Source organism: Bombus impatiens, unplaced genomic scaffold (assembly GCF_000188095.3).
Source record: "Bombus impatiens unplaced genomic scaffold, BIMP_2.2 scf_0248, whole genome shotgun sequence".
In the NCBI taxonomy this organism is placed as follows: Eukaryota; Metazoa; Arthropoda; class Insecta; order Hymenoptera; family Apidae; genus Bombus; species Bombus impatiens.
Window position 1 is genome coordinate 2,018,942 of NT_176667.1, and position 16,237 is coordinate 2,035,178.

General features: G+C 35.9%; 2 protein-coding genes across 2 annotated transcripts in view; one reads left to right on the forward strand and one right to left on the reverse strand.

Annotated features, from left to right (window-relative positions):
• The window catches only part of LOC105680592, a 297,589-nt gene that overhangs the window by 234,941 nt on the left and 46,411 nt on the right, over positions 1-16,237 (forward strand). The window lies entirely within an intron of this gene.
• Positions 11,135-16,237, reverse strand: part of LOC117151512 — a 25,752-nt gene continuing 20,649 nt past the window's right edge. The window contains exons 2-3 of the mRNA XM_033320170.1: positions 12,861-13,137; positions 11,135-11,972 (exon numbers count right to left, since the gene is read on the reverse strand). Coding sequence (XP_033176061.1) covers positions 11,554-11,972; positions 12,861-12,996 — 555 coding nt within the window. The 5' untranslated portion in view covers positions 12,997-13,137 and the 3' untranslated portion in view covers positions 11,135-11,553. The remainder of the gene's footprint in view (positions 11,973-12,860; positions 13,138-16,237) is intronic.

Below are 16,237 nucleotides of genomic sequence, written 5' to 3' on the forward strand. Positions count from 1 at the left end.
ACTAACCTAAATAAAGTTCTCTTTCGGCGTCTCTAGCGGCGCGGTGCTCTGCGCATCTGCGATTCAGAGCTGAAAAGAATTTGCAAACTATCTAAGGCACTCGCCTTGAAGGAAATTCATTTGATCGACGAAAATATGCTTAAACCTGCATGATTTTCTTGGCCTGTCACCGCCGGACTATTTCGAGAAAGTGGGCAAACGCGAGGAATTCCTAGCACGCGCCCTGTTACGTATTCGACGAATTAGCGATATTTCCTTATTGTATTCTCTAACAATGGCTGCTTGGTGTCCTGTTTGGTGTCTTGAATATGCAGTGTGCAATAAAATAACGCAGACATTGCATTTATAGATATTATCGAATTTCTCGTTGGTAGTATAATATAGAATATATTGAAATGTTAAGCGACAATGCTTTTTTTATCTTTATATTTGTAATATGCAAGACATATTTATTCTGTTAAAGTAAAGCTAATGAAATTAAACTACTGCTACTAATCGTAGCAAATATAAGACATAAGATACGTCCGATGATTTATGGATACACATTCTTCAGATTCTTTATTCTTCCTGGTATTATACCTTTTTTATTATGAATTCGATAATATTAGACTCCACGTGCAATTTATGGGATCATGAATCCAGCCAGATTGTGTTTAAAATGCTTTGGTGAAGTCTGGCATACTTTATGCGCTCGTAAATCTATTTCATCAAGCTTGTGTATGTGGAAGTCGTATAAATCTTAATTAGCAAACGAAAAAAATAACTCGATCATGGATTCTATGAAAATCCACGCGATCTGTTCAATAAATTTGTATTTACTACGTATCTTTACTACGTACATTCTTCCTATTTCCAATACGATTTAAACCTTTTACGGCTATGAATTCACACACGAATTTCAATCAAACGCTTACTAAAATAGATTAAAAACCTCTTACGTACATTTGCTCTCCTCATTAGGATTTTCAAGTTGGTTTGAAATTCGGCTAATGTAGGAAATCATGATAATCGTGTCTTAATGCTAACGACATTTCAAAATGTTTGATGTAACACATACATAATATAGACATAAGAAATTTCCATGGTAAGTGGTCAAATATTTCCCTGAATCAATGTATATATCCTGGAACGTAGAACGCGGATACGCAATAAAAATCGCGAGTGGAAGAAGTTGCAGAAGTAGACTTAAGCTGAAGCGAATTAACGTGCAAACGAGAATACGTACCGGGTTCTCGGTGTGCATCAGAAACGCGGCGATCGGCCTCGTTAACATTGCAAATTCCTTACGGGGCCGGCCACTTTTTACCAAGCTAATTTCACTCTGCAATGCAAATTTCGGGCCGGCCACCCTCCCTGGGCGCACAGAGGGAGCGTAGCTCGCGATTCACTCGCGAGGAAAGCGCGCCGCGAATCGACGACGACGTTGGTACACGTTCTCGCGCGCTTTTTGCCTCGTTCCACCGGCAATTTCACAGTATTACGCTTCCTGGCCGGCATCCAGACGGCGATCTCCTGTAAAAATCAAGCAAACGGAATTTTCGTCAGTGCACCGTACTTAAGAAACGAGCGTTTAGCCGCCTTGAGGCCGCGCGAATCGCCGGTAAATTGGTTTCTTAATTGCGGACGTGCTCATGAACACGGCGCCAAACGAAACAGTCAATCCACGTAGAAGCCTGGTAGATTTTATGTTACACGGGGTATTCGCCACTCTTTTGTTTCGATGTTCATCGCTTGCCTGATTTTCCGAACGATATTGCTAAAATTAATTGCACTTTGTTTGTGATAGCACCTTGTGTTTTATTCAGCGGTAGATGATTGGTTTCTGTGTCATGATATATAGCCTATATATTAAATCTGTGTGTATAGATATATTATTTACGAGGATTAGTTCAGTTTATGGTTAATTTGTATACACCACGATATACATCGTGTAATAAATCAATAAAACCCTATTTAATTAATTAAACAATGATTTTAGTATGATCTCGCGGAGAATATGGTATGTCCCAACGATATTAATGATTTAAGTGCAAATTGTTTGCGCAACGCAGTTGTAGAAACTACAACTTGCAATTTTCAAACTCACCAATATTATTAATTGGTAATTTATACAAATATATCGATATTAAGTTTTTTAAGTAACAGTGGTGAATAGAACCTGTAATTTGTAAATTCATTAACACTATTGGTTCTAGCTTATTGCGCAAGAAGTATTCGATTAATTTTCGTTGTTATTCTAACGCCAGCATTTTGTCTCTTAAGCCTGCTTCGTTATTATCCTTTTACATTGCAAATTTTATTCCAAACTAAGGAATATTCACATACATAAACGCATAATTGGCGAGGTGACCTGATATTTAAATTATTCATTGTAAGCGGCATTGATCATTGTTATTAACTGTCGCGAGTCTGAATAATTTCACGTAAGAAACAATTCCTCCCGCTCACGTTCCTCGTGAACGAGATGACATCACAATAGAACTGGATACAATTTCAATTTTAAATTGCGTTAACAGAGCACTCCTGGCCTTCTTCCAACAAAATGAACCGCACAAGCACCAGCCATAATTCCGAAAGTATTTAGAGCGCGAGTTGTACAATTTTGCACTCTGCATTTAGTATATCGTATTATGTAAATCTCTTCGAGGGCGTGGTCATCCAGTTCGCATCGTATAGTATTATCAAACGTCAAGTTTGTAGAAAATATTTCAACTAAAAAATAAACTTGCATCTCGTTATCGAATGTATTTCAGAATTTATCGTGTACCATCTCTTTCTTTTTATCGCCATCGTTTCTTTTTTTCTATAAGAAAAAAGAATAAAAAATCGAAATATATCTTTAGAACGTAACAGGAAACTCGGTTTACGCTTATCAGATTGTGTTTGTCATTTGATTACACTTTGAAGAACATTGCGAATATTACATAAGTGCAGTGAACAAACATACAAAGCTATACAGATAAGTATTGTCTATAATAATATGTATAACGTCATCGATGGAGGAAAAACGTAGTGTACATAGTAAATGTTACATAGTAATTATTAGCATATTATTAGCATATAAATGAGTTTACATACTTCTTTTTTGACGCACCAAAAACTGTTACGTTACTTGAATCTTCTATACAAAGTAAGCTATCAACATAGAGAGAAACGCGAACTTCTATCCAAACACTGGGATTTCCTTGAGAAACTCAAAATTACAGTTGTCAAAATGTTCTTTTATTCGTGCAATTCGATTTCTGGTTCTTGTAAATTACCACGCAGGATAAACATTTTCCTGGACGTAATTTCGTTTGTTCATAAAAATGTCTTCAGCTAATCGAGACTACCGGTTTGGAAGTGTGGCTCGTTTTAACGGATTCCATCCGTTTGGTCGAGGTTGAACACCGTGGAAATTTTAGTTATTACTCGAATGATTTTCGATTGCACGGTACGAGACTGATACTTGGAGCAAACGATAATCTGCGATTCTGAATGATAATCATACACTAACGAACAGATTTCGCGTGACGATCTGTGGATCAGTAGAAAACACATTAATCAGACGCGAGGTTTCAAACGGCTATAGCAAAACAGTACGTTACGATCCGTGACTAATTAACTGAATATTAAACGTCATCGAGTTGCACATGTTTGCTGGTGTTCTGATGCGTAAAATGATCGCTAGTGCTTCGTGAAATTAATATCGACTTGGAAATCGTTTAAGGAACGTTTTTCGGTTCACTAATGCTTTTTTTTCTCTCTCTGTTCTTATGCAGTTTTATATACGGTTTTGTTTACCTTTGGATTTGATACGTTTTTTCTTTTACGAAGTCAAACCTTAATTTGTTCGAAGCTATACTTTAATCGTTTATCCCATGGTTTCTCCTTTTTCTTTTTTATTCTATTCTTATTTTAGTTATTTTTGCTTTGTAGAATTTTATTCGTTGGTATCATTGCCTCGCTAAAATTTGGAATCGATAATGAATTGTTTAAAATTCTACTTTGATCGAATCGTTCAAGAAGCAAATTTTTGTTCTTTTATCTTCTTCATTGTTTTTGACGTAAGTTTCATGAATTTAACTTTATTGAATAGGTTTATAGTTTTATTTTATTGGTATTTGGAATCGGTTTGCTTGTCTTCTATACAGATTTCATTTTCAGTCGTAAATGGAAATGGAACGTGACTATTAAGGATCAAGAAATATACCAAGATTTTTATTGCCGCTTAAGAAACCGGATATCGTTTTATATAATTTTGTTGCACGGTAAGCAACCTTTTTTCTAGGAAGAAATTACTTGGGCCGGAGTAAAGTATGTATAATATTTCGTAACGTCCACCGCTTATCGTTAACACAGCTCGTTTCATACGACGAGAACTGGCACCAGACCAGTTTTTTTCTAATGTAAATGCGAAATTATTTTAAAGTTCATTCATGTGTAGATAAACGTTTAGTCACGAGTGTACGGCGGAATTTTGCTTGCTTAACTGCGTAACCGAAATTTTGCACCTGATTCTTCAAATTTATCTCTACGTACGTTATATTTGATATTGTGTACAGAAAAACGTGAAATTTTTTATGAATAGTAAAATGAGATTTTTAGAAGCTCGTACGATGTAATATCAGAGGATATTAATAAGGAAACGATATCTATTTTAAAGACGATTTTCAAGTATCTCGTGTGTACTCCATTTTGTCATTTTCTACTCTAGTACGTATATTATCTTGAATATACTGTAATATAACGTAGAATTAAATTTATAAAATATCGTGATATTTATTAGTTTTAGTTTTCCAATGAAGTCATGAAACTGAAATTATTTCGCACCATAACCAGTTACGAGTTATTTCGAATTCGGCCGAATAACGCAAACAGTAGCTTGATTGTTTAATTATCTGTGGTTTTATTCATTAGATAATTCAGTCGTTAAATAAAAATTGTATTCAGTTCCACGTTGGCTTTTCCAGGAATTTTGAATTTTAATTATCGGAAGAATGATTTAATTAAACGCGTGATTTAAATGCATCGAAATTTTTAATAAGATGAAATGTTTTAAATAATGCATGTGTCTGGTTACTGGTTGAACGTGAAACTCACAGCTATAGCGGGGGGTATTAATTCACTAGTCTTGTGAATGTTTCTTCGCGAAAGGAAAAGTGACTTGCCGTTTGTGTTTCCGTTTATCACGCAACTTGGAACAAAGTTTATTCGTCGACACGTAGTCTCGTTCCATGTTACTTCAAGTAAAATATTACAATCGAGACTAGATTCTTGGTGGTCCTGAAAGTTATTATATCGTAAACTCTACGCGAAGTGAGAGAATATTTTACGGGAACCAATGTTGAAATATCGTACGTTGTAAATTATGCTTGTTCGATTTAAGATATGAGAAACGAAATTTTATTTCACGATCATTCGCCTTATTTCTTGCTTCTTATAAATCTGTAAATTCTGCGCCTATCATCTCTACTTCACGATTGTTAATATGTCATATAATAAATAACATATAATTATATACCGCCGGTATAAAAATTATAACCGTAAGTGTCTATAAAACAAACTGTAATAAAGCTTCTGTTTTAACTTTAAAAATATAGAATATACGAAGAAACAAACTTAAGAAACAAAAATTTCTATGTTCGTAGTGTGGAAACGTTCTTACCTTCCGCACCTAAAGAAGGTAATTAATAAAAATTATATCTAGTTATACCGTTCTTTTATGACAGAGTATAAGATCATTGCTGATAATTCGAAAGTAGAAAAAGAACGGCCGTGCAAATTAATAAGCGGTCTAATATGTGGCGCATTAATATGTGGTCTAATTAATGATTAACACGACGACTGACGCACCTTGGTCCCTTCTCGGATTCTTAACTTCTCCCCTTTTCAAATGTCAGGGAGTCACGGTCTGGGTTCTCACGACTCCCGTCCAAGAACACGCGATCCACGTTTTCTTGGTCGGGAGTAACAATAAATACGGAATAAAGACGGCGCCGTACGCCTGGTTTATTTCATTATCGTATGTCCGGTGGCGGACACAGGGAAACCAGACTGAGGACAGACAGGAAGACAATGAAGCGAAAACCGGGTCCCCCACTTGTTGATGCGCGCACTTTAATTAGTAACCCAGATAATAGACATTGCAGCTGAACGATCAGGAAACGCGGTAGCAACGATGAAATTCTGCTACAATTTCACCTTTTATGCAATTTTCCCCTCTGAATATACATTTTAGTTAAAACTACGCATTAAAAAGTAAATGAGAAAGAAGAAAGAATGGGAATGGTATTATAGGCGGGTGTTTATTTGAAATTTAAGTTAGTTAGCTGGAACGTTGGTTAAAATAACGAAGAATTTAGCGAATTTAGATACGTATTTTTTTGTCGTAGTTACACTAAAAGGTAAAAGAACGAAGGGAAACTTGTATATAAATTTTCAGATTGATTCAACAGCGAAGATGGTTCGCTGAGCCCGGAGCCTAGAGGTCTTTCCTTTTTAGTACGTTTAATAGGGGAGATTGAAAGAAAATGAGATATGTAATTCTCTTTGAAAACGTATTTCTTGGAAAGAGTTGAACATTATCTTGGAAAAGATGATCAAAGTAGACTGTCATTATATTTTATGAGTTACTACTTTCTGTGTACTTAAATTGTGATATTCCTAGAACATTAAATAATTATTATACATTGTCAAAATTGTATTTTCGTTTGAATTAAAGTTTAATATATTCGTCTTTATGTTACGTGAGTGTTAAGCGTTTAGAAAGAAGTGAATTATTACAACAGTCGATATTATGTCTGAGTATATTGAACAGTCAATTACACATACTAAGATCGAGGAAAATTTGCGGTAAAAGGTACATAATACAATACTACGCTCATCTACGAAATTCATTGCACATTGTATTAAACTACTATTCGTTGCCTGTTTGCACATTACACATTATATTCGTTCAATTATACTGTTCATTTACACGACAAACTGCAACATTACAAACAACTCCAATTAGCGTTAACTACAGTCCACAAACAATCCACGAGCAAACTACACATAAAGACTAAATCATAAAATATTCATACATCTCAAATGTGATATCACGTGAAAACTCGAATTCCAATTTCCTTCCTTACAAATTTATTGTACAAACAACATGAAAGAAGAAAATGAGAAACCGATAATATAGGGCCAGAAATTTCTTGCATGATTAAACTAATACAGTATTAGGAAAATTTTACAAATTACCAATGTTAACAAAATCCGTTATATAATAGTAAAAAATGTCTTAATAAACGAAACGAAATACTACAATTTTACAAGTTTCAAGCTCTCTTGTTGTTTCATTCCATATAAAAATTCTAAAATTGAGAAGCAAAAGTGCGGAATGCTGCAATATAGGGTTTGATGATAAATATGTATCTAGGAGCTTGGTGTATTTATCAATCAAATAATAGAATTCCAATGAAATCTCTGTTTATTTTGCAAACATAAATAGTACAAAATTCTCCAAGAGTCATAGTAATTATCAATTCAAACGCAGGTAATATAAAAAAATGTGTCTAAAATTTCCAACCCAGTCCACTCAATTTATCATTCTATCGTTTGGGTCGTTCTTCATAAAATCCCTCAATTCTAAAAAGCTGCTCTAAAAACGTAGGTAATATTAAAAAAGTCAGGATTGAAACACCCGACCCATTTCGCTCAATTTGCCGTTTTGCGGTGTGGGTCATTTCTTCATAATGTTCCTCGAATCTAAAAAAAAAAAAAAAAAAAAAAAAAAAAAAAAAAAAAAGACGGTTCTTATAATATAATTTTACAATCTAAATTGCCACCTATACACCGATTAATCAGTGTTATTAATCAAAAAATCGCAACACAAGCGACTTCAATTCATAAAATTTACAAAGAAGTGTCGAAACAGGCAATTGGATAACGCAACGCTAGATTTCCGACACACGTAAGAGCTCGACAAAAAAAAAAGAAAGAAAAGGAACGTATCCTTTTCACGTTATTCCGTAAAATGGTCGGTGTTTAGCGTGACAGGGCAGCGTGGCGTGCAATTTGCACACAATCACGACTTGCGCTTTCTTTATCCGGCCAGATCTCACACGCGAATTTTCATCCAGGCCGATGCGCGTTTAACTTTCGTTTTGTTCGCGCGTCGACGATCGTGAGCATGCCGCGTTTCAATGGGTGTTCTCCGTTCTGGACGACAGAATGTCTGATGTAACATTCGAACGAAGACTCACGCACTCGCGTGTCCCGTTTCCGTGTCTTAATTAGTCGCTGGGGAATTTAATTAATTCGTGACTTGGCAGTGGTTTCGAGCGCGAGCACGTGTCGGAAAAATCGCGACCGCGGGCGACTTTACAGTTTTAATTGAGCCATTTATCGAAACGAAAATTAGCGTTCGCTTTATTTACGCAGGAATTAGCGCCATTCTACGGTACTGCAGGTGCACCGCTACGTTTCCTTGATGACGCCATTTCTTTTTAGTTAGAGCGTCATCTGCTGGTTCTTCGACGTTGAAGTTCTGTTATTGTGGATACGTTTGCGTAGATGTTGATGGTTTCGAAATCATAAAACTCCAGGGAAATGATTTTTGTTGCCTTTCGTCGTTACGCGTGTTGATACTTTCATAGAGCTCCTCTATCGTTTTATCGAGATGCACTTATGATGTAATTATAATTAGGTGTCGTAAACAATAATCGAGGAGTACGCGATTGTAAGACATAGATACTTGCAAAAACACGACTAATCTTCGCTTTGCAATAACAGAAGAATGGTTGAAAGTACGGTAAATGAGGAAATACATGTGTTTTAAAAAGGAAAATTAATTCTTTATTTTGAAACTATTACACAGATCGTTTAAAACGAAGTGGAAAGAAGATTCGTATAAATATTTATTTTACAAAATCTTTATCGCAAGATAATTTAAAAGTAAATTAGCTAATTTTGATTATGAATTGTATTAAATTAAATAGTTTTAAAACCTAGCTAATGCTAAACCGTATTTTGTATTCTGTTATCAAATATTCTATTAGTAGTAAATATTCTATTAGTTTATAGTAAGTTTATATGAATTCGATAATCTACTGTAAAACAACGTGAATCTCATGAACGATATACAAAATATACACTTCGAGTCCATTCTTTCGTTGATATTACTCTTCGATCGAACTTCGATCGAACTACTGCTTGTACCCACATTTTTGCCAACGATTTTGAAACATTTTGTATAATTTGTACACAACATTTACACAAACTTTCTTTTGCTTTACTGTTTAGCTTGTATAAATCTAGAAATCCCTATCAACTTCCTTTAATATCTTATAGCGAAATTCTGCGAACTAATTCAATGGTTCGCCAATCCAGAACTCAGGAAGATCGATTTACCTTCCAGCAAATCCTCTTCCAGATCTTCGCAAACCACGAGCAAACCGACGACAAACGTCCCAACGTTCTACAAACGATTTTCTCGTCGTCGAACCACATTCGTGTCCTCATGTTTCCAACTTTCTCGGTGGAATTTGTCTCCATTTGTACGACAGTGATTTACGGGATGTTCCATCGACTTTGGCACCTGCAGCAACGCAGACAATCGGTCGATCGAACTGAATTTCATCGGCCAAACGCATCCAAACATCCTTCCGTTTACTAACCGTGAACGCGATGCGATTAACACTAATGAGACTCAATGGAAACCGTCTGAACTTGGAAGATTGTAAACAGTCTGAAACAGCTTGGCTTTCTGTGCCTGGCGTGCTGTGCAAATAGAGCGCCGTGACATTACGTTTCTCGCCCTTAATTAGCACGCCCGCCAATTAATTAGCCCTCCTTGCCTCGGCAAACGCACTTCGTCTTTCTCTATACTTCCACGACACTTCTTCGCATCTTCTGCTTCATCCTAGTTCCTGTCACGGTTGCCTTAGACTTCTCGACTAGAAACGAAGCCGCGTCAGTTAGAGAGCTATCAGAAGCTACGTCAAAATTGAAGCAAAGTTATACATCCACGCGGTGTTTTTGATTTTTCAACGTTTACGAGATTGCAAGATTAATCGCGAAGGAAACGAGTTTCGAAAGTCGTGAGTCGTTGAGCTGCGAAGATTGGCGAATTGTTCTGTTCGTTACGGAATTTTTGTGCGATGCAGTTACGAACGTGGCGTCGTGTGCGTTATTAGGAAAATTATTATTTGATTCGTGTGTACCAGGCTGGTTTTCCTTTCGCGATAATTTTACCTGAAATTTCTTTGCGAAAGATACTGGTTTGTTGAGATCGATAAGACCCTCGTAATACTTTGTTCAAACCGATGATATTTTTTAAAGTTGCAAAAATATAATTGGGGTCGAGAACGACTGAGAGAATCATGGCAGGGTAAAATTTGTTGCTCGCACATCCCTCCTTATTTCATCCCAGAAGGAACGAACCAAAGTATCGTTAAAGCAGCTTTTTTAAGTGTCAAAGATCAAGCCCTGGTCGTAACATAATTTCTTCGATACGAAATTGCACTCTATCATCACATATGATCTACTGTAATCGTAGTGGGCGAATCATAACCGTGTTAGCAGTTCCTGCAAGCTACGAGATTTTTAGGCAATTGGCAATCCACGACTGTATAGGACGAAACAAATGGGAGGATACGAAGATACGAAAATACGGTAACGACCGGTGTTTCAAAGGAGGAAAATTTACCGTGTATAGTCGGATAGGTCAGCAATTTACTGTACACGTTAGTTAAATCGGATCGCGAGGAACGATATTATGGTTCGTTGTCACGGTTGTCGCGATTCCTTGTTCCTTTCTCCATGGGAAATTGAACGATGAATGCTATCAAGATGTTCATTACGGTCACGTGAGAATGTTTGCCGCGACGATCACGCCTAATCGCGACGGTAATTGAAAACATTTCGAGAGAATGACGATTTACGCGCGGCATTGCGAGGTGAATTAGTAGTAATAATTCGTTTAATAACTGTCATCATCGAATTATAGGAGCAAGATGAGAGTGATAACGGTATTGAGGTTGCTGAGATGAACTTCTCCTTTTTTTTAAATAATAGAGGTTAGAAGAAAAACACGAGGGACCAGAGAAATCTCAACGCATTATGCATCAGAATTATATTTTTCACGTTTTATATATTTCCTGTATTTTTAAACAAAAATCTTGTCTCGAGTATTTGTTGAACGATTACTTCACGGTATGATGAAACTTGCATAAATATAGATGTAGGTATTTAGAGAATATTTCATTACACACTAAGAAATAAAAGATCTTTACACGAGAATCTAGTAGCTATATGAAAAGGAAAAACATAAAATGTTTTAATATTATTAGTGCACGAGATAAAATTTGAGATGAAAAACTAAAGCCAAGTGAAGCGATTAAAAAATTAACTGAGCTTAATAAAGTACATGACTCTAGATCTCGAAAATTTTCTATTAAATATACTTCAGAAAAAAAGCGCGAGAACTTATCTTCGGACATGATACGTCGTCTTTACCTCGATCATTTTTCAATAAAATTATTTCAGACATGTAATTCTTCTGTTTTAAAATATTCAATCTGTTTCTTATTTCTGACAACCACTCGAAGAGTTCATGGAATACAACATCATTCTACTGGAAACATTTTCATAATATACGTCCTCCTGTCCACATGTATCCTTTCGACGGAAATCCTTGTTATATCGTAACCGCAGAGAAGAAACAAGAGAAACTGTGGTTGAAAAATTGCAGCCAGAGACACGTACTTCTGTGTTTCTCTCGCCATAAATAAGGTTGTTTCCGTGGATCATCCTGTTGCTTCCTCGAAGATGTAAATCAACGAAGGTGGATTCGATGTATAGGCGTGTGTGCGTGAACCAAGATAATACATTCTTTGCATCGTCGATCCGCAACATTCTTAACCTCATTCGTGACTCAGGTCGGAGGCGAAGTTCCTGATCTATCTCACAGGAATCATCTCGGTTGTGATGGAAATGCGTCGTATCTATTGTTACATTAGTTCATGAATAATGCAATAACGTGTTATACGAAATAAGCGCCTGTTCTTCGTCTGATTTTCAAGGGAAGATTCGACGATGTGGTTATTATATAAACGAACGATGAACGATATAAATTGATAAGCGAAAATAAGAACATGGTAATTTCGTAGAAAATATTCTCATCAAATATGTTCCAAGCGGTATTCGATTTTGTAAACGTAAAATACTGTTTGCGTACCGTCTACCGAAATTTCCGATCGATTACATAAGCTTTTTCATTCATTTTTAACATGAATTTTATCTAGTTTTTACGGAATATTTGATTCAACTTTGAAAATAATTTTCACTTTGTTCGCATAGGAGATTTTCCACGCGAATGTTACGATCTGTATGTCTGTTCAAATTCAAAGAACTTGAAATCTATAACACTATCGTATTATATTCATTGATTTTTAATGGATCTTTTATTTGCAACGTGCAAAAATGGAAAGAACGCGCATGATGTAAAAAGGTTATATAAAATATCCACAGTAAAATACACGTTATGATAGTTATGATAATTACTGAACGAAATAGATCTCTATATAGGTTTCGTTTTTTCACAAATAATTGCTTACAAATAATTCATGTCGTAAAGAGATAAAATTAATTCGTCCTAGTTAACTTTTCATTCCATGATTATGGAACTTTCAGGTTAAAAGATGATCCGGTTAATAGATTAATAAACAGGTAAATAAATAAAAAATCTTGATGATTCTGGGCATGATTTTAAATGCCGATCCTTGGACGCAGGTGCGAGGCGTGCTCGATTTCAGTCAGGTAGTGTTAGCTTAGGTTAGTTTGGATGGGTCAGGTGGTAGGACGCACGTGTGCAGGTGCTCTCCAGATATTACCTGAGCCTTCACGGATTGCCGCCAGCTCTTGTCTCGAGATCTCGTGATTCTCGTGACTTGGTTGTTGAATTATTTCAAACGTGTCGCTCCGATTGCGCGCATGCGCAGCTGTGCGCTCGTCAAACCGATCCTTCATCGATCGGGGCGCTTTCGTTTGCTTTCCTCCAGGTGTTCTTGTTTAGCTTCGTACGAGCATGATTCGTTAATTACTCGAACTCTGTCGTGGTATTTTCTCAGCACTCGGAACGACGAAAAATTTACGGAATAACGCCATCTCCTGCGAATAGTAAATAAAATCATCGAGTCTATTTACCATGCCTTTATTAGAACATCAGAAACGACGATGCTATGAAGCAATTTAAAAAATTTGTTTCTTTATTTCCTACAAAACTTTGTGTTTAAAAATATTATTTTTGTCAGCGAATATTTCAAAATATGGATGTAACAACGAATGTATATAACTTCTGATTGTCTATGATTGAATCATTGGATATACAGGGTGGTTGGTAACTGGTGGTACAAGCGGAAAGGGGGTGATTCTACGCGAAAAAAGAAGTCGAAAATATAGAATAAAATTTTTTTTTTAATTTTCTTTTTTTTTTTAATTTTTCCATCGAGACTTCTTTTTTCGCGTAGAATCACCCCCTTTCCGCTCGTACCGCCAGTTATCAACCACCCTGTATAATTAACGAGTATCCTATAAATTACGCGTTAATAATATATAGAATCTAATATTTATAATTTAGATTTACATAAATCCACTTAAGTAACTATTGCTTTGAAAATGTAATTACTCTGATGCGAACATGAAATAATACAATAAGAACGTTTAATTTAATAGTACATGACTTCTAAGAATAGGGCGACTATAAACCATTAGAAAAGCTTTTTCATATCTACAAATCTACTTGCCACGTGATCCTAATGTACGCGGTACGCGTACAAAGTATTACCTATGAGTGAAAGTGTCTAGATCTGTCAAACAAATGTCACTATCTAAAAACTTCCTCGTGCAGGCGGCCAAGAGATATCCGTCTGCTAAAAATAATTCAACGATTTCACGTCATCCTCGATTTCATTTAGTTAGATGAAGACTCGTGGACAAGAGCTTTAACATCTGTCCGTGGTATTATTATGATTTCCTTCTCATCGCTGGTTCATTTGCAATTCGGTATGCAGCTGATTCCATCTCCGAGTACCCTTCGAACGTATTTTAACTTGACTTACCTTCGACGAGTCGGCCAGGTGCAAATTATTGTAATAAAAATTTCCTCCAAATCGTTTTGTCGCTGTAACGTCGCCCCTAACGATGTTTTGCGGATTTCATTTCGTAATCTTCGACTTGGATTATACGGCACGATTAACCGACATATTAGCAACTTCGTAAGTACTGAATTTCATTCACTTATTCTCCGTTGATTAAGTTTACGATTCTGATACGATTATAACGATTACACGAACCAGTTAATTTGCATAATAAGATGTGTTTTCGTTCGTAGTCGAAGACTTTTGCGCTGTTTTGAAAGGAGGCTAATGACGTGACGATCCTTGTTTTTCGCGTTTCAGTTATGTTCGATACGTGGATTCCTTCAATAGCGAAGTAGACGAGTACACTGTCAGTGAAAAGTATGGAAGCCAACAATTTAAAAGGAGTTAATTTAAACTTTTACTATCTTAGAAAAATCCCCGAACACAGAATTTCTATAAATTTTTATGAAATCCGCAGCAGTAAGTTTGAATTAATAAGAAAATTAATCGGACAAAACTGAGAAAATTTTCACCTGGCTGATAGTGTATCAGGTCATATATTATGTATATCATATTTGAAGTAATTTGCATTTACGTAGATTACATTGTACAAATTGCAATTTTTCCTACAACTCAAATATAATTAGTCACTAAAGTCTTGTATGTTCTACAATACGACTGTTCTTGTGGAAACGAAATTCTAACCAAATTTCACCGCACAGTTAATATATTCTATGTTAAAATTATTTAAAATCTACTTTAGAGGTAAAGTAAGGTTTGTGCAAAATTTTAATATAATCTGCGATGTATCGTGAAATAATAAAATTGTACAAGCACAACTCTTTTATTTTCGTCTGTTTACAGATTGTGTTTGAATTTTTCTAAATTGATAATCGCATTAAGAGGAGAGAGTAAATAAGTATAAAGAATCAAAGTATTGGAGTATCTGATTTATAATTCAAGAAATATCGTGTCTCGTTATTTTTGACGTCATGAGAAATATTCGTGATAAATCAGCGTTATTCGATTAAACTCAGGACTAATGATATCTTAGCGAACATAATTTAGCGCATCTCTGCGCCAAGGTTTGAAATGAAAATCGCTTGAAAAGCAGTTTAGAGGAAGGACAACGACGGCGAATATTTCTTTCGCCGCGCATCAGTTTCCTCGAACGCTGTCAAAAGAATTTCAAGGGATTGAAGAACTTGAGAACAGAGATTAACATCAGAAGCTTCTTTGTTGCTACGTTGTTACAAATCTGGCTTGAAATATTCCGCTTACTCGGCATATCTATCAAGAATTAAGAAACTCTTGCAATTAGTTGAATTAAAACAAAGTTTTATTTCATTTCTCCACTAATTAACTTCAAAACGAATAAAAATGTTTGCTCCCTTCGAGAAGTCTGAAAGTAATAACTTCTAATGTAAATCAGTATTAAACATAAAATTACTGGTAATTAAATTCCTCTACTGAGAAATAATATTTATCATATCGTATACATCTTGTAATTTCTACGTACATTTTCAGATTTGTTTGAAACTCGACCAACGTACATAATTACTGGACTGCGGATATTTATGCAAATTCATATTTTTACAAATACGACTAAAAGAGTGGAATATACGCAGAGAACGATTTCACCTACCGAATACTAGGTACAACGCATACCGTATTTCGAATATTCTCTATATTTTTACGCGTTATAAGAATTCCATGTAATCTTAACTTTACCATAAATCTATAAAAATCCGTGTGTCCAAGAATTACGACAGTCTCGCAACGGTGCTGACGAAATTTCTAAATATTTCGTACGGTACGCATAATGCGTGATATAAGGTGTCTTCGGATGTTCGAATACTTTCATGAGCTTGCGTAATAAATGCTTGGTCGAAAGAAAACCGCGATCACGTCCATATCGATTTCGCACGAGGTACGAATAAATCAGCAACAAGTTTCGCGTAGCAACCCGTGCCATACGTTTTCTCAGGAATGGACGATCACGAGATCCAGTCGACGGTGGAGTCGATTCTCGGGCCTGGGGTGAAGGTGGTGGACTGCGAAAAGAAATCCAGCATGAGAGAGGAGGAAGTGTTGTTGATAAACGGCGTACCGATTCCCCTCGAGGGCCC